A 27,287-nucleotide genomic window follows, 5' to 3' on the forward strand; every position below is an offset into this window, starting at 1 on the left:
AAAACTCTAAACTCTGCGCCGTAGTCAAGGATCCGATAAATCATGCTGATGTGACACAGAGCAGGGGATCACCCATCAAGAATTTGGCCACTAAGTCTCCCTTCTCCCAACCTGACCAGCCTGCTTTTACCTACTTGAACTAACTGCTTCTGAGAAGTTTGGGAGAGAATGAAGAAGTGGGGGAAATAGTTAATAAAGCTCCTTCTTAAAAAAAAAAATAATGTTTTTGGGGGCTTGATCTCTAGAGCCCATTAACACCAATCACAAGACTGGCCCCCAAAAAGGTAAAAAACAAACAAACAAAATAAAAACCTAGTTTAAAAGTCAGGCCAAATCATTTTACGCAAGATCTGGTAATTCATTAATCTATCCGGCTGCAAACCTTGAATGAATAACTTGCACTAGTAATGGGGATGGGCAGGTCTACGCAGCATCAGTGTTTAGAATTGGAAACTATGTGAATTTTTCTATTATTTTGGAACAGAACAAGTACAAAAGTATCTCCTATCATCATTTTGGGACAAATGGCATAATGGACAAGAAATCATTTATCATAGTAAAAAGTTGCCCTTGCTCAGAGCAAGAGTGTGTATTTCCTTGTGTACCTCTCTCCCCTTTTCCTTGCTCTCATTCTACCTGCTTGTAATTCTGCATCTTTGGCAGGTTACAGTAAAACACAGTATCCTGCTTTGCTTTCAAAGTATACCTCAAGAGCACACAATCTTGAAAGTAACCTGAGAGTTTAAAGAAGAAGAAGAAAAAAATGATCCTTACAAAACTGTTTTACACCATAGGCAATTCCTTTTATAAGACCCACAATAAAAGTGTTCGTTTCTAAAAGACTAGGCACATAATTATCGGGACAGATGAACCTTGTTAAAAATGTGAAGTCAGGGTGGAGAACAGTGGAAGAAAATTTGGCTGTTGGTCTTTAATGTTCCTTTTTTATCTGCTTTGTGTGTTGATCTCATTCAGAGGTGAGCCATCTGCTGGGCTGTGGTTCCACCACATTGCGTATAGATGGGGGACGAGGACAAACAGACACTCTGTATAAGCATACTGTGCAAGCACACACGGTTGCTATACAAATAGTTTGTCCACTGCAGTATCCTGCATCTTAATTACTTTAACCTCGACTAATATCTCTGAAGTAAATCTAAGAGGCAATGAGCCACTTTTTCCTGAATGCTCTCCAAGTTTTCCTCCTTGTGGACATGGGTCTCCACTTTTCTGGCTCCAAAGATATCCAGGCAGAGTAATGTTCAGTTCAATGACCCACTGGCAAGTTCAGGAGGTAGGAAAAACCTAGGATATGCCCATACAATGCCCATACCTACTTCTTGGAGTACCCAGAGTATTGAAGTAGTTGGTCTCTACCTCAAAAAGCACAAACTAGTACCTTCTGGGCTTCCTCAGTGGCTCAGCAGTAAAGAACCCTCCTGCCAATGCAGGAGTCATGGGTTCGATCCTTGGGTCAGGAAGATACCTTGGAGAAGGAAATGGTAACCCACTCCAGTATTATTATTTGTGAAATTGCATGGACAGGAGACTGGTGGGCTACAGTCCAAGGGGTCACAAAGAGGTGGACACAGCCTAAAGAATAAACAACAGAACCACTTTCTATCATCATTGTGACCAATAACACATATGGATTCTCACTTTCCAAATTGCAAATGGTGCTAAAGCTGAAACTCCAGTACTTAGGCCACCTCATTCAAAGAGTGGACTCATTGGAAAAGACTCTGATGTTGGGAGGGATTGGGGGCAGGAGGGGAAGGGGACGACAGAGGATGAGATGGCTGGATGGCATCACCGACTCGATGGACGGGAGTCCGGGAGTTGGTGATGGACAGGGAGGCCTGGCGTGCTGCAGTTCATGGGGTTGCAAGGAGTTGGACATGACTGAGTGACTGAACTGAACTGAACTGAAGAACTGAATTTACTTCTGTGGAAAACAGCAGCAGACCTCATCTTTTGTAATCAAAACTTACACTGACCAAAGTGGTAAAGAACCTACCTGCCAATGCAGGAAACATGGGTTCAGTCCCTGGGTTGGGAAGATCCCCTGGAAGAGGGCATGGCAGCCCACTCCATTATTCTTGCCTGGAGAATCCCATGGACAGATAAGCCTAGTAGGCTACAGTCCATGGGGTTGCAAAGAGTCAGACACGACTGAAGCAACTTAGCACACATGCACAGTAACAAAAGCAACCACCAGGAAAGTTAGTGATGATGGTCACAGATGTCATGTAACCGGCATCCTGTGACTTATTTATTAGTACGGGTAGATGGCAACAGACATACCCCCGTGGATCAAAGCTCCTGAGCCATAATTTTCCAGTGGTCAGCATAATGGCAGCGAGGAAACAGGGTGATAAACCAGATGTTCCCAAGATAAGGCAGATGTTATCCAGGCAAGAAGTCTAAAACAGTCTTTAACGGAGGTGTGTAGAGGAACACACACAAGAAACCTATTCAGTCTCCCTGTCAGATAAGCTGACAGTAGAAGTTGAAAGTAAAGCTGTACACAGGCTGGGTCAGATTGTTGCTTCCTGATTTGTGACTCTCCAAGATGAACATCTAACTGATTTATACCCAGAATTTGGAATTTTGTGGTAGACTACAAATGCAAAGATAAGTACAACATAAATTTTTAAAATACTCCATAAGTCTCCATGAGTTTCAACATTCTTCAATGTTCTTATGTTACAGCCAATTATCTCCCCACTTAAAGGGCTATTATTTTCTTACTTGAAGTCTATGTTCTCCGTAAGTGTCATTACCAAGTGCGGCAAAAATCTGGTTGCGGGCCATAAATTGAATTTAAATGACAAACATTTATTGATAGCAAATTGGAAATTCCAGAAATCTTCAAGAAGTGATTATTGTAAATGAATTAGTTCCCTCAACATAACAAAGGAGAATTTATTCTCCTGATGATTAAATTAAGGGGAGGTGGTTTGGACACACATTTTTTCCCTCTGTTTGTTTTGTTAAAATTCTAAGAGGTTTGCCATTCATAGAAAAGTCTGCCTGACCACGGGCACAGTCAGAAGCAGGAATTCATTACCATGGAAGGCTACAGAATTTCCTCCAAGGAGACAAGTGAGAAAAAGCAGACACCATGTAAATGTGTGGATTGGGTTAAATATGTTCTGCCCCTGAGGCAGCAGGGAGATGGGAGCCCCTGTGTAAAATGACTCACAGTCCGAGAAAGTACTTCAGTTCCTAAAGGTGAGCAGACACTGAACCACGTAGATACTCATGAAGTTCTGATTCTCTTTGGAATATTTTCCTTGGCATGCTTTGCCAGCTCCCTCTCTAACCTAACTCATATTTGTCAGTACTGATGGAATTTTCCTGTGAGGTGCTTCAGGTTTTGTTCCCTGGACACCATCCCCTCTGCTGTCACCTTGTCCCTTCTCCGCACCTGCATCGCATGGGGTTTGGAATGCAGCAGAGCCTGCTGTCAGACGCCTTTACTTTTGGCTTCTCCATCGCTCTCACAATGATCAGAATGATCGTCTTTAAATACCGTCTCCATCACATTGCTCTCCTGCTAAAAATCTTCAGTAGCACCCTAATTGCTATTGTGGAAACTAAACATTTGCAACTGGGTTCTCATGACCTGGCATAATTTTGTACCCACCCTAAATCCAGACTTACTCCTCTTATTCCTGTGTTCCCATTAATACATAATTCACTTGAGTAAACCAAGATCTTCACTTTCATAACCTGTCCATGAAAACCCTTCACTCTTATTCTCTCATCAGCCTTGGTGACATTATTCTTGCTGATTCCCTCAGTACATGCTAGAATACACACACACACACAAGTACATATGCAAACACATAGTCTTGCAATATTTGCCAAAAGCTAATATATATGTAGTATATAACCCCATGCATATGAATGTACATGTGTGCATATGCATGAATATACGCTGCCTCACGTTGTCCTCCAGTTGCTGATATATATGAACACATACATGTATATGTATGTTTGTATGCACAGTCTTTTTCATTCTGTTCTAATCGTTTATCATTTCACCATTTACCCTCCCAAACTAGAGGTGCTTTATATGTAGTTTTCACATTACCTAAGGCAGTTCATACCATCAATAAACATATGACAGTCAACCCATTCATAAGGTTGCAATTATTTACTGAGTACATACTTTCTCCTGTTTTCTAAGAAATCACCTAGAAGAACTTCAGTGAACAAGACAAGCTGGTTCTCTGTTCCCCAAATACTCAGCAGTTTTTTGAATAGCCAAGATTTTTTTTAACTTTTCATAGGTATATAATATATGCCCATTGTTGAAAAAATTAGACAACCAAGTTAAAGGAAAAAGTGTAAATTCATCTATATTTCCACCAGAATGATCGAATATTTTTGAAAGCTTTCATCCACCATTCCCTTGAAAGCATAAAACAGGACACCTTACAGACAATAAAACTGGAAACCATCTTTTTTTCTTTTACAAAAGTTCACAGTATCAGACCTTCCTGCGAGTTCCGGCAATTAGCCAACGTGAATGCAGGCCACAGCTGAGAGCCCTTCTCTCCACATTAGCAAAGGCAGACTTCAGAACATATTATGAGTAATGACCTAGAGACAGTTACATTCTCACTCTCGATGTTTTAAAGAAGCCCAAGTAGCTGCATTCAGAAGTAACAAGTCAATGAATGAAAGATGCCCATTCAGTGGAATCACAGAAGCATTAAAGCAGAGGTTAAAATAAAGCAGTGATGGAAAAAAAGCAGTGATGGAACTTCCCTGGTGGTCTAGTGGTTAAGGCTCTGCCTTCTAATGCAGGGGGTATGGGTTTGATCCCTAGTCAGGGAACTGGGATCCTACCCTACCTACCAGGGTGTGGCCAAAAATTATGAATAAATAAACATAACATCATAAATCAACTATACTTTGATTTAAAAAAAAATTAAAGCAGAGACAAGGTGGCCCACAAAGTCCCAGAAGAGCCAATGTGTTATTTAACCTACGCTACGTGACCCATCTTTACACACTGCCATGCTGTAAAAGTACTCCTTTATTCTCCTTCTTCGAACAATGCACAAAGCAACAGAGAGAAGGAAGTTGTGTTGCAATATTCTGAAACATTAATCTTGCTACCAGTCGATCCAGGGACGGCATCCTGTTTTCCTGACACATGGATCAGATTCACTGGGCGCTGCACCTATAGGCCTTCTGCCCTGTTTCGCTGAATGGCTTTTGAATCATACCTGGTCACCTGCATTTACACATCCAAACACAGGTTGTGCAAGCAGAGATCGCTGTTTGTGTGCCCAGTTACTCAACCAGCATGTACAATTGCGTGTATGCTCACCCTGCTCCCGTTCAGAAACTCACTGTTTCCCAAATCAGGACATTCAATTTCATTCCTTTATTTTCTTCTTCTTACGTTACATAAATATTAACCTTAGACTCAAATGTATGGAAAAGGTCAAAGGAAGAAATTTCTATTTATTCCCAACATTTAAATATTCTGCAGTACTAAATGTAACTCTTAAATACCCTCTTTCTTCCTGCTTTGATGAGAATTCAGAAGCCCTGTGGCCAGTTTCCAGCAGTGTCATCAATGTGCTATTTGAGTCAGGGAAAAGTGTTGAACGACTCAGTGCCTTATTTTATTCTGGGAATCCGAGGTAGATAATGCTTGTTATTGGCAGATCAGAGGTGGCAGAGACCATGACTGTTGGGCTTGCTCAAGCACAAGGCCTTCACAAATGTGATGAGGCAGGATTTTGAGAACAGGAGGAGAGTGAGCGAGCACCGGTGAAAGTCCGCTGTGACAGGCTTAAAGTCACAGGCGCTGGGAATACCTGGGGTGACGCAGCTTTGGGAGAAGCAACGTGCAAAGCTGTAGCCGTTCAAGGGTTATTTATTCTGTTGCCTACAGAGCTTCTTCACAGGGGACAACACAGGTTTAGAATTCCACCTATGCTCAAAACACACTTTTCTTTTTCCGTTATACAAAAGACGTCCGAGTTTAACACTAGAAGGTAAAGAGTAGAGGCATTTTTTCTCTATACAAATGCTGAGAATGCTGCTGGGTGTAGCGGTGCTGCCACACATGGCCTTATTACCCTCTAATCCACAAAGAAGAATGGGTTTTGTGACATCAGAGAAAATGTTATGGGGACTTATATATACAGTCACGTTTTTGCTGTCTGCCACTAAGAGAATTTCTGACGTATCACTCCTGAGGCCCTGCATCTCAATAATTTTATATGGCTTCTAAGTCTTTGTATCCTGTATCTTAACTTTATTTTCTCTCTCAGAAATCTGACCAATTCATCTTTAGAGTTTTCTAAAAATTGCGAGTAACTATTTTTTTTTTTAAATACAGGGTTTCTCCACCTCAGCACTGTGGTCATTTGCGGTCAAATGATTCTTTGTTGTAGGGAGTCATCCTGTGCCTTGTAGAATGTTAAACAACATCTCTGGTTTCTATCTGCTAATTGCCAGCAGCATCCCCCTGCCCCCAGTCCTGACAATTAAATATCCCTCCAGATAATACTAAATGTCCCCAGGTAGACAAAATTGCCTTTGGTTGAGAACCACTGGTTTAAAATGACCTAATAACAGGTTAAATGAATAAACCTTGTGTTGAGTGTTGAAAACAATTCTGTCAGTGGTAGAAAGTTACATAGGAAAACAAAAGGGGTGTCTTGGAGAAGGCAATGGCACCCCACTCCAGTACTCTTGTCTGGAAAATCCCATGGACAGAGTAGCCTGGTAGGCTGCAGTCCATGGGGTCGCAAAGAGTCGGACATGACTGAGCGACTCCACTTTCACTTTTCACTTTCATGCCTTGGAGAAGGAAATGGCAACCCACTCCAGTATTCTTGCCTGGAGAATCCCAGGGACGGGGGAGCCTAGTGGGCTGCCGTCTATGGGGTCACACAGAGTCGGACATGACTAAAGTGACTTAGCAACAGCAGCATGTAGATACAGCATCCATAGATATCTAACTAGTTGCCAAACCAAGTCCTCTGAAAATGTTAATGGGAAGTACCTCATCCAGGTGTCACAAAATGAAATTCAGGGACACAGGTCACAGAAAAGGTTGTATTTGCAACCAGCCCACCAGGGAGGCACCAACTACATGCCACCACCCCCTCCAACACACACACACACACATACACACACACACACACACACACACACACACACACACCATTTTAGTTATTCCCTAACCATCCTCTGCAAAATGCATGGCATTCACCCAATATGAAATAGCCGATTTTTAGATAAGAGGTCTATGGAGATGAACATTTTTAAAAGTACTGTTTATTTAATGCAGCATGACTTAAAATGGGCCTGTAACCTGACAAGTGTACTGAATGAGGAATGTTCAATTTACCAGTTTGAACCAGCCAAGTCCTCACATGAACTTTCCGAGACCCGGCTGAGAAGCCTGGGAAAGTATAACTAACCACAAACCCTCAGTGTTTCCTCCACCTGATTCCTCCTCCCCAGCCTTAACTCCATTACCTTAAGCACTCTTCTAAGACCCACTTAATGCTCCAGACGTATTATAAAATCTTAGCCGCTGACAGAATCTACAGCCACCTCAGCGCACCAGCCATATACCTGCTTCCATGTCAACCAACACTGAAAGCAAAGATTCTGTTCTATTTTTAAATATATTGAGCAAAGAAGCAGCTTGATATGTCTTTGTAAAGGATGGCTGTCACCCAAATTCAGGTATTCTATTTTTAATCAATGATAATAGACTTTGAAGTCAGATACACCTGGGGTTCAAATCCCACGTCTGTGTCAATGGTGTGATTTGGGGAAAATCACTTAGCCTCTGTTAAACTCACTGTCAGCATATGTAAAATGAGAATCACAAGAATAGTACCTAAACAATAACAGGTTGTTTTGAGGGACGAGCGTGATGACATATGTAAAGCAAAAGTGTTCCAAGATGTTGGCCACTTTGTTATTACTATTACTGTGCTGAATCTACCATATTCATCCGTCACTCACTACTCATGAAACACTTATTCAACACCTTCTGTGTGCTGGAAAAACTCAGTAAATATTGTAAAATGGGTTTTCTTAATGACTCAATAAACATTTATTCAGTGCCTTTTATGTGCTGGGTGCTGGAAAAACTCAATAAATATTGTAAAATTGGTTTTCTTAATGACTCGAGATTTCAACCAAACAATATTGAAGTGTAAGAAGTGTCTCTGCTGGTAGATAAAAAATAATTTTATAGCACTTAGTATGAATCCTGGCTCATGGTAGGTAGAAAATATTGCATGAGAATGGTGGCGCCAGAGGTTGCGACACTGAAAACTAGTTGATTCGACAATCCTAACTCATTTTACTTGCTAGAGTGACCACTTCATTTCTCTCCATAAGTGATCATTCATTTTCAAGTAAATGAGCACTGATCTTGTGAGAAAGAACTTCTTTTCTCAAAGTAACACTTTAATAGGTGCAGATTAACATTCTTTATTATAGGGTAGGCTTATAATAAAGAGTCTAGAGTCTGGGAGGTAATTTTCACTACTGAAAGGTAAATTAATTTTGACTAAATTATAAGTAAATACCAGAGTAGTTGGGTGTAGAAGTTTCCATAATATAAAGAAATCAGAGTTATGATCAAAATATAATAGTAAAAAAAAAAAACAAAAACCCTGTCTACTATTTTATAAACCTACTTTGTAAAATAAGTAAAGGTAGACCTAACCCTTTGGTTAAATGGAAATGCATTCTTTTACATTTCAAATTAGGTACTGTTTTCTGTGGGAAATAGACAGGAAAAAAACAGGTTTAGTCATTTACTCTTCTTTGTCATTCATTCTTTCACAATCTCTTAATATTTCAACAGAGTTTGATACACTCTGTTATGGGTCCTCAGGGCCTTAATTCTCAAAAAAAAAAAAAAAAAAAAGCCATTAGTTTTCCAAATATTGTTTTTCCACAAAATAGGAAGTACCTAACGATGATTAAAAAGTCTTTTGGTGACAGCAAAGCAAGAACCCATTATGCTTTCGGGCCAATAATCATGTTAGCATGGCCTAAACCAAGTTCAATGAGAAATTAGTTTTCCCGAAGGGCTGTCCTTACCTCAAATATGTTTGAAGGCTCGTTGTTGTACTGATTAGATATTATTTCTGATTGGTCACTGCACCACTTGAGTCCACCCAGAAAGCTGTCTGTATCCAAGTCGTTCACGTCTAGTTCAGAAAGGTCAAGTTCAGGAAGATCTGGGCAAAGAGGCTGGTCTTCACCAACCAGAGCAGCACACTGCAGGAGGCAGGGAGAAAAAAAAAAAAAAAAAAAACACTTTCATTAACTGCAGGAATTTATTAAACTGTAATAGCATGTGATAGGAATTAAGCCTGGTTAATTCAACAACACCACCAAAGCTGGTTTCCAGGGTTTTAGTCCCCAGCCAAAAACATCCTAGACTCTTTAACTCCCTTTGCTCCCAAAGGATACTTTGCCAGAACCATTCCATCCCAAACTCTACCTCCAAATCCATGGTAAATGCCATGCTTCCATGAAGTCGTCTGATTTGTCCAGTTAGAAATAAATTTAGATTTGTTTGTACCTCTTTGATAGCATGTACTAAGTTTCAAATTGCTTTTTGGTTAACTATATGCAAAATTTCACTCCACTCTTTTTAAAAAGAGAATAAGCTCTTAAAAAAAAAGGATTTATTTATTTGGCTCTTCAGGTCTTTGTTGCAGCATGCGGGATATTTTCCTTGTGTTATGAAAACTCTTAGTTGTGGCATGTGGGATCTAGTTCCTTGACGAGAAATTGAACCTGGGCCCTCCTGTATGGGGAGCATGGAGTCTTATCCACTGGACCACCAGGGTAGTCCCAGAGTATAAGCACTTTGAGTGAAAGTTGCTCAGTCCTGTCTGACTCTTTGAAACCCGATGGACTTTAACCCAACAGGCTTCTCTATCCATGGGATTCTCCAAGCAAGAATAGTAGAGTGGGTTGCCATTCTCTTCTCCAGGGGATCTTCCTGACCCAGGGATTGAACCCAGGTCTCCTGCATTACAGGAGGATTCTTTACCATGTAAGCCATCAGGGAAGCTCTTTGAGGGAAAGTTATAAATTTGATTTCACCTTGGAATTGCCATCACACACAAGAGAAACAAAATAAATGATTACTAAATGAGAAAAAAATAAGAACTATACCAGGAAAACTCTCCACTTATGCTCCCTTTAACTATTATAATCCATATAATTCATTTAGCACCTAATGATGCAGAGTCCTTTAACGTGTCCATGGTTCTCTTGAATTGGTATTTAAATCTTTTACTCTTACTTGACTTTTCATGAGCTTCTGAACTTCCTCTTAAACAGATCAAAAATAAGTCCCTTGAGATGAAGGACAGAAATCACATTTCTTATTATCATTGTATCTTTCACTACGTGTAACTAGCAAGTCTTGTGTGCTCACATGTGGGTCTGTGGATGGATGTATACAATTGGGATCACCTGATGTATGAACAGAAAAACCACTCTACCACACAACAATCTTATTTTTCTTCAACATTTATATTTTGCTCTAAGTGAATTCAAAAGAATGATTTTTTTCTTTGGAGTTTTAAAAAATGATTTCAATATAGTGAGAGGCTTAAAATACCCTCTACTGTGGCTGGGCTGCTTGTCACCTCCTTGCATACAGTAAGTGGTCTGTTAACTGTCCCCTGTGGTGGCTTTTTGAGAAAGTGGACCCTCTTCCCAAAGAGGCGGATTTCTACTTCGAACTGGCTATCTGACCACTAACAGCACTGCAATCTGTGAAGAACCCTGCAGAAACTGCTTACTGCAGGGGTCTGGTGATATCAGAGCTATAACGACTAACCCACCTGCAAGCCGAGGGGTCTCAGTCGGCAGGCACACCCTCCCAGGTGTCAACCTCACGGCCCGCCCTTCCAAGGTCAGGAGAGATGCTGGGGAGTTGTTCCTATCCAGTCAGCAGTTGGGCATGAAGCTGAAGATGCTGCTTGACATTTAGATTTTGAATAAAATAAGTTCTATGCAGATTTTTTTCTCACGCGCCCCTGTCATCCCTGGCAGGCTACATTACACGGGTCATATGCAGCAGTGTGATCGTAAGCACCACGCTGAGAAGTAGGTACTGGGTAATGGAGTCAGCAGTTGGTAAGGGGAGGCTGGGAGGAGCCTGAACATTCCTGCAGTTCCTCCCTAAGACCACCAGGCCCCAGAGAGATCCTGAAAGGCAGGCACAAAAGTAATGCCAAGGAAGAGCAATCACCTCCATTGCAACTCTTTCCTTATCATTTTATTGGTCTTTCCTTTTTTATTATTGGAGTTATCCCAAAGTTACAGGTCAGTATACTAAACTAGGTTTATAAGTAAGCTAGGCTGAAGAGAAGGTTTTGTTCTGGTGCAATGTTCATGTTTTGTTATGGGTGTAACACGTCCCAGTCTCTACACTTGCTCACTGCTTGTCCTCCAAATACAATACACATACACACGGTTAACTCTTCTACAACATGACCAATCCAGAGACAAGGGGAAAACTTTTTCAGTGGTACAAAAACTGCTAGGATTGGAGGAGAGTCTTTAAAATAAAAAGCAAAAACAACAAGAAAATAAAAAAATAAGTTAGATAACAAACGATCTGTGCATTTGGTTTAAATTCCTTTTTTGGATAGCACACTCTAGAACCCATGTCTTGGAATGCTGACACTGATTGGGTGGACAGCTTCTTGCTGTCTCTCTAACAGCCCTCTACAGGCATGGCCTCTTCAAAACCCTTCAACCTTTCAGAAATATGTATTTTTCAGTAACTTTTAAAATCATTGAAAAGACAGATCTTTTTTTTTTTTTTGTATTTTACTCTGATGTCATTCACATATTTCTTTCCTTTCCTCTGTCAGTTTCTCTCATTTTTGCTTTTCTGTTATGGCTGAAAAATGTGCGTAGATGCTCTTTCCAATGTTGACGTGTTAATAAAATCAAGACTTCTGAATGTGGCATTATCCTGATAATCTAAAACACATTAGTGGTAGCAAGTGTTCCTGTTATTAATTTATATTTGGTCTTTGGATGATGCCAGCTTAACAGTCCGAGCCCTGTAACTGTCCTCATTTGACACGCTGGTATTTACTGCTTCCCTATACATCTGTAACAGGTGTGCTTTATGGCAATTTACAGAGACACATTCTACTGCCTCTCTGCAACTATGACAGCTATTTCACAACCGCAGCCTTAATTTTATAATAAGATTTAAAAGGAGAAATCAGTCACTAAACACAAAAGGCTAATTATTGTACGTTATTTCACCCCAACAGACTTTTCTCTTAGTTAAGGAGCAGACAATAAATTAGCTTAACTGCACTGATGATAATGAATCATTATAATTAAGTATAATTCTCCATTAACCTTTTGGAGGTTTTTGTGCCATTGATGGTAAATTTTAAAGAGAAGGAGAGCAGAAAGAGTGGACTTGGCCACATTAATTATACTAACGAAAAAAGAATCTTACTTCTTAAAAAAAATTAGGGGAGAGTGGGGAGCGCAGCGGTCAGTAAAGAGTGACAGTCTTAGTGGAGTGTATGTCATCAGAACTGTCTCTATCAATCTTAGTAACCTTATTGGACATCACCTTCATTAAACTGCGAAACACTGGGGACTCCGAGTAGCTACAGTGATATAGGCCTTTATTAACCAACGTGCTGTCTTGTCATTATGTGCAAAAGGGCATCATACGTTTTAAGATGACAGCAAACATTAATGATTCAAAAAATGAAAGCGGCTTCCACTACCTGCTGCTCGTAATATTTGAGCCTGGCGGAGGTGATTCCCAGGGCTGCTGCCACCAAGGCTGGGCTGCTAGCCGCCTGCTGCCTCCGGTGCAACAGAGAAGTGACTGGCCGGTCTCAGCCGACGGACCGACAACTCAATCCACGGCTGGACAATTAGCCCGAGACCTCACCTCCCTAAGCACAAAATTAAAGAGCCCCTGTTCTAAATGGTTCTGATGCTTCTTTGAATATGACTGCAGGAATGCCAATGATGAAAATAAATCTTCCCTATTTCCATATGATCTAGTTCCTCAATCAACTCCTAACGGCATCAGGAATAATACATGATGGAAAAATGAAACTACAGCAGCTGAGACCCACAGTGCCAGCCAGACAACCACCCACAGGATACTCCAGCTACTCGAAGACAATCAGGACTTTGAAGCCACTTAGAACCCTGACACATAATAGCTACAGGATATATGAATTATCCATATTTCTCCCACCTTACCAAGAAATCACAACAAGATAAGAACAATTACAATCCGCAAAAAAAACATCTGCCAAGGCAGGAGAAGGCAGAGGAAGCCAGCATTTGCAAACCCAGCGAAGAGTTAAGAATCCAGGGCATGCCTCGCTAGAGAAGAAAAATGCGTTCGCAGACGGCCTTGGCCAAATTATTTTCACTTTAGATGTGTATCGCCGTACCACATGGACATCTTATTTAATCAAATCACGTGTAGCCCTTGATCCTCCCCTTACCCTATGTGCCCCCAGCTTCCCAGAGGAAGCTCTCCCAGCCCTTTGCCAGATTCATTGTTAGCCACTCAGATCCTCCCTGCAATTCAATTTGGGTCCATCTCACCAGAGTCCACAGAAAGTTTCACTTGTTTCCCAAGTTGGCCAAACTTTCCGAGAACATTCCATTGTGTTGAATGCAAACATGCCGCCGTCCTCCGTCCCCCCCTGCTAGTCACTCGAGACTCCAGAGATTACGAGGAAACCGGCTTGCTTTTTTTCTCCCCATGTATGAATTGTAGCCAGCAGAGACTGTGGAATTGATGTATTGCCGTCTATTTTTACACAAGCAGCGAGCAGCTCCACACACAGTCCTGCATAAACTCTATTCTCTCTCCGGCTTCAGGCAGCTCTCCGTGGTACAGACAGTTTTAACCATTGGCTTCCCTGCCCAGATGCTAATGGAAAACCTTGCACTGTAAAGCAGGTCTTTTTTTTTTTTTTTTTTGCTGGCCAAAGCTTTCAATCACACAGAGGAGTTTTAAAGGAATCAGCTTTTGTTGTTTTGTGTTCTGTGGGAAAAGCAATCTAAAATAGCCCAGCAGGATTATTTAGGATTTTCTGAGTTCTCCGTCTGATGAACAGAGAGAGAAGAAAAAAAAATCCGGACTAGAGTCAAAACTGACTAGATTTGAGTCCATCCATTTTAATATTTTTATCTTCATCTTATTATAAATAGAAATGGCATTTTTCCAACCAGGCCACTAAACACCACTGGAAAGACTTCAGCTTCTGATTCATATCAATATCTTAGAGCATAAATATTGCATATGAGTAGAAACAGAGCCAAAGGCACATGGAAAGAGTTTCTAACTGCAACAGATCCTGATGACAGCAGCTAAGCTTTGATTTGTTCAAGGTATCTCAGAGTCGCCTTAAAATAGCAAACTTATAGGAGTTAAGATAAGATTGAGATTCTCTTCCAAAAGCACCTGCCCCCGGCTACTTTTCTGCCTCCTTTCCTCACCCAAACCCAAGCCCTTCCCCCCCTCACAGGAATATTTGCATCGCGAGGGAAGCTTTGGTCCTGGCTGCAGTGCCGAGCCCAGCCCCAGCTCACCTCGATGTCACTCCATACAGAGTCCTGGTTGCACATGTCCCACGCCATCCAGCTCCTGAATGACGCCAATCAAGCTGTTTCAACTCCAATCCACAGTGACACAGAGCACACACTCATGCAGGCAACCAGCCCCTTACTGAGAGTGAACTGAAGGCACCTGTCTTACTACAGTCCCCAGTCACATGACAAAGCTATTAAAAAGTAGGCTGGGCTGTCACTCACCCAGCCTCCCTTCTCCTGTGCTGCTAGCTGCTCAAACTTGTGACGTCACTCAAAGGCAGCCCTCTGCCTCAGTGAAGTAACGCTTAAAAAAAAAAAGAAAACGGAAAGAAGAAAGAAAGAAAGAAAGGGAACACTTGGACTTTTGGAGCATCATGCTGTGACTAAAGCCAGCTTTGAATGCCACCAACTCTAAACAGAGCCCTGGCGATATAATAACTAAAATCCCCTGCAATCTTTTTTTAATTTATTTTCCTTCCAAAACAAGCAAATGGCAAAGCTCCCTATTTCATGACAGAGTAACTACATTCTTAGCTCAAATGTGTACTCCCTCAGGACTCAAATTTGAAGACATCCAAGTGAACTCAGTTTGGGACTAAAGCAAGATAGTATCACATGATGCATTTTTATGAGATATTTTCTAATTGGGGGAGTGTTTGAAAGCAGAGGATGAGGCATGACTTTTTTTTTTGCTTATTTAATCAACAAAACAGACTATATTTCTTAAGGTATAAACAAACTCCTCCACGCAGAAAACGGCTGTCCCCGTGGCAGCAGGGAATACCAGCTCCCGAGAAGTGTTACTGCAGTTTGCTTTGCTCCATATAAGGAGAACAAGCAACAAAATACCATCCTTTCAGGGTCCTTCAAATCATTTCCATTTCTCTCATAGTTCTCAGAAAACAAGTTAGTAAAGACAGTCACTGCAGTTTGTGCCCAGATCAGCTTAGTTTCCAGCTGCCTTTTCCCCCATACATGTAGCATTCCCTCTCTAACTGCCTTAGGGTGCCTTTTTGAATAAACACTGGATTCCAACCCTAGTGCCCTGGGTTGTGCATTTTGCCTGTGAGATCAAGAATGTTCATGGAGTCGGGGGAAAATACCAACATGTTATTAACAGAAATATTCATTTCTTGAGCTTTTTCATTTTTTGAATTTTTCAGCTTCGAGCCTGAGACAATGAGAGCTAACGCAGGTGCAACTGTTTTAGAATAACACTACACATCGAATCCATAACAAATTCAAGGTACTAGACAACTCTGGGAAACACTTCCATAACCCCACAGTGGTCCAATTTAACCCTTCCAAGTTCCAGAGTGATGTACACGTGGTTGTGTATTTGTGAATAAAATCCATATACTTTTAAAATCAGCTCGATTCTTTTACTTGATAATATTTTATCTGAAAAAAAGTTCCCCAGGTATCTAAAAATAATTCTCAAGCACTATTTGTTTAATTTTTTATTCTACTAAGTTTAACTTAATGAATTCTCTATTGTCCTTCCCTTTATCAAGAAAAAAATGGTGATTTGCTCTAACTAAAAAGTCACTCAAATATTAAGGTGAAAGAAAAAACAACCCAAAAAGAAAAAAAAAATCAGACTGTTTATTCTTTCAGATCACAACTCTTTAAAAAAATTCGCTTACTCTGATATCTGCAACAAGTTGCTAGTATATTCCTGAATAATGTGATGAAATTGACAGTTTGTCATTACCGGACATAAAAAGATGGCCAAAAGCATTGACATTTTAAGTTAGCTGAATACATTTCACTGGCACATTTTGCCTCTTACAAAGAGTGGAAAATTACCGTAGTTTTAATTTTCTAAATCAAGAAAGAACAGGAAAATACAATCTCAGGAAGGCTTTTATACATGCAATTAGTGGCATTACTCTGCATTCCCCAGAAAGAAACACTAATTTTCTTCACAATTATATTCTGATTTAATGTAAAACTATAGTAAATTATTAAAATGCAGGGCAAAGGTCATTGGCTCTGCCCTCAAAACAGTCAACTGTGAAATAATATTGGTCATTTGACCAAGAAGAGCTGATGTTTATTCATTATCATCAGGTGATCCCTGTGTCGTGATATTCTCTGATATTTTTATTCGTGTTCACTGAATGCGAGGCATCCATTATATATGTGTGTGTGTGTACATATATTTATATTAATCTTATTTAAATCTTTTAGAGAAGTTCTTTACACTGGAATACTCTGTATTATTGCTTTTGATATTTCAACCTGTTTACATTATGTTGTCAGGGCTTTCTTGTTTGTCTTTTTTGCCACCTAGTTCCACTTTTTCTTAATTAAATCAGCACCTACTGAAACCAAAGGTGGATATGTGTGTGTGTGTGTACACAGTTCACTGGCACATTCTCCCTCTTACAAATAATGGAAAATTATACATATACTTTTTTTTCTTACTATCATGAAGAGGGGTTAGTCAGAAGTCAAAACATTGAAATGATTTATAAACTACAGCCTACCACAATTTTTCTCGCAAATTTCTATTACTGTATACACATACAAATTTATCTAGATCCTTGGGGCAAATTATAATAACTTCCACTATCTTTTGTTTTTTGTCTCAAAAAGATAACTAATGAGAGGGATATTTTCGAGTTCTTATAATTTGGTTAATTAGCTCTTCAGATTAAAATTTCTCTTATGTCCAGTTTTTCTTTTCTTAGGAAAACAAAAATTGTCAGTCACTCATCAACCTTGGTCTTTCCCAGGAAGTTTCTATATTTGATTCCCTCTCTACCTTGACTGTTTCCCTTCCTTTCTCCCTGCGGCCCTCTTTTTACCCCTTCATCAATTTTGCCTCCACAATTTCCAAATGTTTGGTTTCAATCAACAAAGATCTATTGAAACCTTACTGTGTCCACAGCAATGTATTGTAAGGGCTTCCAAGACAGCATATGTCATGGACACAGGGGAACTTACAATTTGGGGGATGACAGACATTAAAAATGGAGAATGATATGAAAGAAGCAATGCTATTTTCCTCAATATCCAGATTCCTGTCCTCCTTAAAATATACAGTTTCTAGGTACAAGGTTGTTTCACTAAACATTAAATGCACACCCAAATCAACCCCATTTTGTCTCAACAATAGAAGGAGGTATTTATTAACATCTGTTGAGTACACATGATGTTCCATATCTACATAGAGCCTGGATTCCACCCCAATGGATTTTCTCTGCTCAGAAGTTCTGTTAACGTTTCTCAAGACTCAAACATAGGTGGAGGCAAGAGGATCTATCCTTAAAGTTGATAACAGAAGAGAAAATACACCTTCAAGAGACTAATTCAATTCTTTGGAAAAAATGTAACTAAGAACATAACATTTAGGTTTCAATCCCCACTCCTGCCCCAAATTCCAGGCTTTTGCTCCCCTCCATATTTCAGACAACTGCCATATCTAAAAAATAAACTCAGTCAAACTGAATTACCCAAGTAGACAACAACAAAGACAGTTGGTTTTGATCTAATTATTACATGTATAGGTGAGAACTCAGAAGTAAAGAGAGCTACTAGCATAAATATCTTTTTTCATTTGTTTTTCTAAGTTTACAATAAACTACATAAGAATAAACTTAAGGCTGAAAATTTTCAAGAAAGAAAAAGGGAGAAGAAAACCTACAGCAGAGCTTATAAGGGCTAGACATTGAGATCAGCAGTTTAGACAGCACATTTCAATAAATTAGTCCTCAAAACTATCCAATAAAGATGATCTGTGTACCCATTTTATAACTGAGAAAAATAAGACAGAGCCAGGATTTTAGATAACAGTCAAAAACAGCATATAGATGTCTAAAAATCCTCCTTGGAAGACTGAAGTTTCATACATAAGGTTAACATTCATTCTCAAATCAAAAGCACAGCTAAGTCCCCTGAGGCAAATTTATAACCTAGAGACTGTCTATTTAATGGGAAACCAACATTCCTGGGAATGTTACCTGCCTAGAAAGGAAAGGGATCTGCCCAGAATGGCTAATATTTTTAAAGTTAATCATTACTAACAGGCATTCAATTGCTGGCTTTTAATTCCTGGAGGGGCTCATTGATCCTGAAACTCCACATCAGTGTCTGAGCACGTGCTCTGAGCCCCTGGGACGTGTTCGAAGCTGTGGCTGTGCAGGGCACAGAAGCTGGTAGGAGGGCAGGGTATAATAAAGGGGCCTAGTCTACAGGACTCTAAAATGAATATTTTACACAAAACCACCATGGTGATGTCAGTGTGAACTAAGCATATTCGGGCAACAAATAGAGGAAAATCAGTGGACAACTTTATTGCCTCCTAGCATTCATTTATTTATTTTATTTTTCAGTAAACTTAGAGGTGATAAACAACTTCAGCAACCTCTCTCTCATCTCCAGTGAAATTGTCTGCTGACCAGCTCTAGGCAATTGAGCCCGTATTTTAACATGGATCTCAAAACCTGCTCTTGGAACTTCTCACACTAAAACAAAAAATTACCTACGAATTAGTCCAAATTGCAGTCAGTTGGACTAAATTAAACGTAAGGCAAAAAGTATGCTAATTAGGCCCACAGATAAGAGATAATAAAAGGATGGTTAAAATCTGATTTCGTCTGATGTATTTGAGCATTTACAGACATTTTCATTTACCTTAATTATTTCAGGTTAATTTATGTAAAATACAGTGAGTTATTGATTGTTTAAACAAGAACTGTTCAATGGGGTTATTTGGTATTTTTTTTTAACTTAATATAAAGCACATGCTATTTTATTAAATGTTATTATTTAAAATGTTAAAGTCCTACTGATCCTCAATAACATAACTCACTTAGTAAGAAAAACATTTTATCCCCTAACTGAAGTTCCTGAGGGCCAGAGAAAATTAGGGTACACAATTATTAAGTTGAAAAAAAAATTGTTAGTCAAGCAGTTCCCTTTGGTACTTATTTCTAGAGCTGGGGTCCTAATGAGCTTAACTTCTTTTGATTGTAGTGAAGTAAATTGTATTTTCAACTATTCTTGAGATGGAAGAATTAAATAAGTGAAGTTTTTTTTTCCTTTTTTTTTTTTTTTAATCCCACCAGATCAGACTTGGAAGGGTTTTGGTTATTTTGCTTTTATTTCTGTTGTATATTTTCCCAGTGCTTTGGCATTTGAATTTACTCTAGCAGAGTAAATATATATCCTAAAAATGTGAGGATGTAGAAAGGAAATAAATTCTCATCTTAGGAAGTAATTAGCTTAAGGTCTAAGCTAAATTTTGTGATGCCTTGTATAAAATCCTACTTTCTATTGCTATCCCAACTAGACACAGGATTTTTGAGGAAATATTCTTAACCAAGAAGACCACTTCTAAGACTGACCTCTGCATTTAGCAGCTCAATAAAAAATAGATGTCAAATACCACTGGTCGTATTATAAATGAGCAGAGATTTTTCTAGGGGACAAGCAGGCAATATGTGTCAAAAATGTTAAAAATGGGCAACCCCATAGACCCAAAAATTCTACTTCTAGAACTTCATCTTAAGGAAATAACAGGGGGATACATGGAAAGAATTTTAGTGTGGAGATAGTCAATGCTACATAATTTACATTATTGAAAACTTGAAAGCAGTGTAAGTCTCCAACAATAATGCCCTGACAAAATAAATTATGGAACACTGTGTGTGTGTATATATATATATATATATATATATACAATTCATACAGACATACTCAGTATGTATATATACTCAACGCTATCATTAAAAACTGTAGTAAAATATATTTAATAGCATAATAAGAAAATGTTCAAAATATATTAAGGTTTAAAATTATATTTGAAGAAACTATAGTCACAAAAATTTACATATAAATAACACTCAGAAAAACAGAAGCACAAAGAGGATAAGGAGAAAATATAACAAGGTATTAATAGTGGCCAATGACATAAGTTCTTTTATATTTTTCTATGTGTGAATATATGTGTCTTTCTATAATTTTTAAATTTTCTGAGATAAACATGTACAGCTTTTATATTCAGAAGAATAAAACTATTCATTTTTTTAAAGAAATATAGAGATTCAGACTTATAACTATGCATTCTTAACACACAGGGAATGTAACAAATAGAAACAGCCTCTGATATCCACTATAAACTTCAATATTCATCATATATCTAAAAGAAAGCCATTTCTGCCTATCAAGTCTAATAGCCACTCCACTCAGGATGCAAGGCTGGGAGAAGTTACTATCTGGCCCCCTGAAAAACACTCTGAGCTCTGAATTCTGGGGAAAAGAAAGCTTTCAGCTATTAAGCTTGCCTGAGAGGTGGGCCCAAATCACTGACCCCAGATGCCATAGCCATCTACACTTTGTTTGTCAACTTGAAATGTCACCAGTTAAGTGAAACAAACATTCCATTGAAAAATGCAATTATCCTTGGTACAGTTAAGGAGATTTCAGTTATTTATACAAAAGCATCTATATTTGTTCATCATATTTTTTTCTCCCTTCTTGCATCTAATGGTGTTCAGAAGCACATACCAAGGGGAAAAAAAAGTAAATACTTTTAGAATGGTGTGACTAAAGTATTAAGAAAATTTCTCAAGAAGGGATTTTTACCAGCTGGGAATAAGATGGGGCGGTTATAGAAGGAAGAAGGGAAGAGCTGTTGGAGATGTGGCTTTGATAGGAGACAACTGAAATTGACTGGTGTGAAAAATGCAGTCCAAATTTCAAACCAGCAACTTGCAAGTGAATTTCTGTACCACAATCTGTTCCTGAATGTGGAGCCACCTGTGTAAATGCTGTCACGTTGCAGCCCTGTTCTTGGGCAGGAACCTCATTCTGGGTTCTCCAAATGTCACATGAGACCTTGACCTCCCCTTTCCCCTAGAAGGCTGACCATCTCCACAGGAGTGAAAGCTGTACTGTCAGCCTCTTCAAATTAGTGTTCTTGCAGTTTTATGGACCTTCCCTGCAAATTACTCTTCCTACACTTGGGTGATCATTATTGTGACCATTAAGAATTTTCATGAGAAGATGGTTCACAGGGATGAAACCAAGGCCAAATTCTTGAGATTTCAAGTGATGACATGAGGCTCAAGTCTTCTTAATAAGTCGAGTGACTCTGTGGATCTTGATTTAGCCCAGAAAGGATGGAAAAAGAGGGTAGGAAGGATATGGGTTCTGCAATTCAACTTTGGGCAGTTCACTTAATGATTCTAGCCTCAGTTTCCTCATCTGTCGATAGAGGTGGTCAGATTCAGTTATATCTAAGATCCCTGTCAACTCTCAAATGCAGTGATGTCTCTGCCCTGACAGAGACAGGAGACTGGGAAAGCTTCTTTGCACAGGGTGAATGCAAATGTTGCACTGTTCAAAGGAACTAGAAATCAGGGAGAATGTGTAGGAAAAGTAAAAGCACATTCTCATAGAAATATGGATCTTTAAACTTCCTAACCATTCCAGAAAAAGAATAGATGAGGACTGGAAATATATAATACTTTCATGAATATTGCCCATAAGAAGGCCAGTTTCTACAGATCCGAGGATCTTACAAAGCCCAGGTCATTGCCCCAGAGAAATAGCAAGATTTCATCTTGTTTATCATTAACTCTATTAAACGGTACAAGTCACGCTGACGATCAGGTCCCTGCTTGCATAGTAAGGATGAAAAACACACAGTTGATACGATAGTGACTATTCACTTATGCCTGCATATAGATGTAATTTAACATACTAACATGTGATTTGGTTTTACAATGGGTATGAAATAATGTTACCCAGAGAGAGAAGATTTAGAAGGGTGGATGGATCTGAAATTTAGGGTTTTGTAAATAGGAATAAGGTCCATGGAAACAAGAGCTTAAAGTAACATTCCTGCCTTCTATTACCAGAGCATTCGGCCCATTAAATAAAAAGCTCATAGTATTTGGTAAAAGGAGACCTTACCTTTTTTTTTTTTTAATTTGAGAAAGATCATCTGAGATGTTACTATAGAATGTGGATGTAGAAAAGAAGGACAAATGCCTAACATATGCTATCCTGGCATTGTTAGCAAATATATTAAATCAGGATGTATCACAGGATAAATAGTTGATATATCACTGGGAGTTATGCAGTTGTCCTGTTTAGCTCTTTTCTTTGTACATACGACCCTATTTAGCAGAAGGAAGATCTGTGCTTCAGAGCCAAATAATACCATCCACTTAGAGATCGTCCCTTAGTGCTGAATGAATAGCCTCAGACATACTACATTCCTCTAACAGATCATTTGGAGAATGAGCCCTGGTAATAGTGGAGGAAAATCAGGGAAATGATAAACCTCGGTAAGGAAAAAGGTGCTTGATAAACCACCAGCACGTACAGTGCTGGACACCCCAGCAGTATCCTCTCGCAAGACAGATTACACTTCCCATTTTCTTGCACCCAGAAAAAGAGAAACAAGAAAACTAACATAAGATAGCTTGATTTCTGGGCCTGTGAAACAAATCTTCAAAAGGCAATTTACAAGTTTCCCTTTTCAACAGTTCAAAAGCGTTAAAGAGCCCAGGATGTACTTTGCCCGAAGCAGATGATCAGAAAGGATTCTTTTCCTACCTCTTTTCAAAACAAAAATCTCTGACAACTCCTGAGGTATAACTTTCTACCATCCATCTTAGTACATCCATTTCCATGTAGGGTACCTAAAAATAGGCCACACCTAACCTTTTACACAGCCATACAAAGCTATTTAGTGGGAACTCCAACTCGGCACTCTCTTGCGGGTATTTTCAGACTGTGCCCTCTTTGTTTTCCCTATTATATTACCCTATGTTGAATATTGCGTAAAAACACAGGACAAGAGTGGTTTGCTGGGATATACCTTACATTGCGACCGCTAAGCCTCCATAATTGAGTTTGTTATTTTATTTTGTTTTAGACTGAATCAAATAAAAGTAAGCTTAATACTCTTTTAAAAAGCAATTTAAATAGTAATTAAAGTTCAATAAACTTATTAATTCCACTGGCAATATTATGGGTGTTGAGATTCTTACACTTCAAAAGTATAGCCAAATACATCAGTGAGAATGAAAAAAAAGTCTACTATACGTGAAAATGTGCATAATTCCAGCAAATATAATGTGAAGATAAATAAGCCAGACACACTCAAAAAGTATATGTTTGATGATTACTCTAGCCATTATATGAATAAGTACGGAAACAGATATACCTAATTTATTAAGCCAGAAGTCAGGTTAGAGACTGACTTTGGTTTGGTTAGAAGCTGCGAGCATGGTGTGGGCAAGGGGCTCCAGAAATACTTGTGGTTGCTCAGTCACTCAGTCATGTCAGACTCTTTGCGGCCCCATGGATGGGAGCCCGCCAGGCTCCTCTGTTCATGGAATTTCCCAGGAAAGAATACTGGAGCAGGTTGTCATTTCCTTCTCCAGGAGATCTTCTTGACCCAGGGTGGAACCCTTGTCTCCTGTGACTCTTGCACTGATTCTTTACCACTGAGCTACCTGGGAAGCCCTCCAGAAAGCTAGTTATGGTTTATTTCTTGCTGTCAATTCTGGTTCCATGGATATGGTCAGTTAGTGAAAGTTCATGAACTCAACCCTTATGATATATGCACTTTTCAGTATTCATAGTATATGTCAGTAAAAAGTCTAAAATGCACAGAGAAGAAAGAGAAGAAAATCTTCCCATACTCCAAATTTTAAAGTTTGCTACCTTCCTGTTAAAAAAATTCTGAATGTTCAACTAACCTTAAAGAAGCCAATAAACCACACAGACAATCAGAAGTGGAGTAGGAATCAAGAGACCCAATGTGGACCTTGGACAAAGCCATTTCAATTGTCTAAATTTATATTCTATCAAAAGATGAGATAAGATTAAGTATCTGAATTCTTTCTTTTTTTTTTTAATTTTCATTGGACTATAGTTGGTTTACCATATTATATTAGTTTCAAGTATACAGCAAAGTGAATTAGTTATACATATACATGTAACCACTCTAGTTTTAGATTCTTTCCCCATATAGGTCATTACAGAGTATTGAATAGAGTTCTCTGTGCTATACAGTAGGTCCTTATTAGTTATCTATTTTATATATGAGTCCCTGGTGGCTCAGATGGTAAAGAATCTGCCCCCAGTGCAAGAGATCATCTAGGGTAGTGTGTATATGTCAATCTTAATTTCCCAATGTATCCCTCCCCCTCCCTTCCCCCATGGTAACCATAAGTTTGTTTTCTACATTGGCGACTCTATCTCTGTTTTGCAAAAAAGTTCACTTGTACCATGTTTTTAAGATTCCACGTATAAGCCATATCACATAATTGTCTCTGGTTAACTCACTTCTCTGAATGTATTTATTAAATGAAGTGAAAGAAACTTTCAACTCATAAACTTTAGTACTTTGCCTTTGGTTTAAAGTTCACTATTAAAGGGGGTCATCAGCTTGGTGTGAAAACCTGGTCCTCTTCTCTGAGAACATAACTTTCGGGGTCAGTCAGTGCAGATCTGCCATTGGGTATCTGTCTGTTCCCTGGTGGCAAGAGTGGTAAAGAACCCGCCTGCCAATGCAGGAGACATAAAAAATGTGGGCTCGATCCCTGGATCAGGAAGATCCCCTAGAGGAGGGTATGGCAACCCATTCCAGTGTTCTTGCCTGGAGATTCCCATGGACAGAGATCCCAGGGAGTCAGATGTTACTGAAGCGACTTAGCATACACACACACCTGTCTGTGTGAACCCAAGTGAGTTTAATTATCTGATCTCTCATTTTTAGCTGTGAAAATGGCAATATAAATATTAATACCTACTTTACATGATTGGTGTTAGGGTTCAATGAGATGTATACGCACCTAACTCTTGGCATATAATAAGTACTCAGTAATGATACCTGTTATCCACACACCAATATGTAAAACTCATTGAACATCAAGCACCATCAGAGTAAATACAGAGATCTGCTCTTTCCTGGCTTCCTCATCTAGAAACCATTCTAGAAACAAAGCAGAGCAGACTTTCTTTTGAAGTCTTACATTCAGCCGACTTTCTCTGGGTGCACACACAGAATCATCACCTACACTTTTAGGATGTCAAATGTCTGTACGTGAAGAAAGGGAAAACCAGCCTTACGCCAGTCCTGACCCGGGTCTACTTCTAAAGAGATCAGAAGCAGCAATTGCAGAGAGCAGTTTTTGTTTCCATGATGCTGGCCACAAAAGTGATCTGAGCTAAAAGTCTTTCAAGAGTTTCTCTGTTAAGAAGCAAGACATCCATCTGGGGCCTGAAAACTGACAAGATACCATGAGTTTGCAAATCCGAGAAGACCCGCCAAGTAGCAAATCATGTTTTAAAATGATGCCATCTATGGGGGCAAAAATGGAAAACAAAGCCACAGAAGCAAAACAATTCAATATAAAGTCAATTTTGCCACCAGTGGCCCATCAAATAAATCGTCTCAGCATTCACATTCTTCTGGAATTTGTGATCAATCATACAATTAATTTTGAAATTGATAAAGTGATGTAAAGGATATGTTATATTTTATTTTAGATATTTAAGGTATTTTTTTCTTTCAAGTAATTTTTCTGTGTCAGGATATGCTGCCAAGTAGGGATATACTTTGAAAACGGTGCTGTCCAATGCAACAGCCACTAACCACTCATGGTCCTGAGCATTTGAAATGTGTCTAGTCAAAACTGAGATGTTCTGTCAATACAAAATATACAGAAGATTTCAAAATCTTAAACGTGAAAAACTGAATAGAAGATATTAACAAGTTATAGTGATGACATGTTGATATAATATTTTGAACATATTGTGAAAAATAAAAGATGTTATTAAATTTAAATTTACCTTTTGTAAATGTGGCTACTAGAAAATTTCAAAGTATATATATGATGGCCATAATCTTCCTACTTGGCAGTGGTGGCCTAAAGTTTTGCACTCATCTCAAGTAAGCGATATAGATGCATATAAAATGAGTGACTAGAGAGTCAGCGGCTTTCAGAATGTAAAGGGGTGTTAGGGCAGAGCGCGAGCAGGACTCACCTCTAGGCGCATCACTTCCATCCCCATTAGTGAACAGTGATCCTTGGAGCTTCACTGTATTCTCTCACAGCCCTGTATTAAATGCTGTATAACCCACTCTCCTTACATAATCAGGAACATCCCTGAGGCAACCCCGTATATCTTTTCAACACCTTCCATACCTTTTCAAAACATATAGATAATAATGAGATGGAAACTTATAAAGTGAGGTCTAACCAGGTGCTCCAGATTGGGGGGTAGAGAGAAAATAGAGCTGATCATATTCCAAAACTTGACCAGGCTGCAGAAGGCCAGAGCAGAACAAAGTATGCGAACTCTGAGGGATGAGCATGCAAGGTCCTCAAGAAGCCTGTTCTCTTCCTGGGGACTAGAGGCATTTTTCAGTGGGTAACATTCACTTGAATTACAAAATGCACTCGCTTCTCTCTTCCAAGGGAGAAAAGCCTGTTGTTGCATTTATAATGTAGCTTTAGTTTTGGATGCCAAAAATGATTCAGTAAACACAGTTATGTTATGGTATACTATTTCTTATTCAGCACTCAAATTAATCTCAAGGCAGTGCTGGCATTAATTCAATTGGATGCCTGTACTTAGGATTTCACATAGGTGCCTTCATCCAATTCTTCTTCACA

At 39.2% G+C, this 27,287-nt stretch overlaps 1 protein-coding gene across 8 annotated transcripts in view; it reads right to left on the reverse strand.

Annotated features, from left to right (window-relative positions):
* The window catches only part of PPARGC1A (PPARG coactivator 1 alpha), a 713,764-nt gene that overhangs the window by 91,519 nt on the left and 594,958 nt on the right, over positions 1-27,287 (reverse strand). For 4 of the 8 annotated variants that reach the window (XM_027544177.1, XM_027544179.1, XM_027544174.1 and 1 more), the window contains one exon: positions 9,109-9,288. In XM_027544177.1, coding sequence (XP_027399978.1) covers positions 9,109-9,288 — 180 coding nt within the window. Of the gene's footprint in view, positions 1-9,108; positions 9,289-12,800; positions 12,886-13,644; positions 13,918-14,637; positions 14,911-27,287 lie in introns of those variants that run through there. The other 4 variants (XM_027544180.1, XM_027544182.1, XM_027544175.1 and 1 more) reach the window with 4 other exon arrangements.

This window comes from Bos indicus x Bos taurus, chromosome 6 (genome assembly GCF_003369695.1).
Source record: "Bos indicus x Bos taurus breed Angus x Brahman F1 hybrid chromosome 6, Bos_hybrid_MaternalHap_v2.0, whole genome shotgun sequence".
In the NCBI taxonomy this organism is placed as follows: Eukaryota; Metazoa; Chordata; class Mammalia; order Artiodactyla; family Bovidae; genus Bos; species Bos indicus x Bos taurus.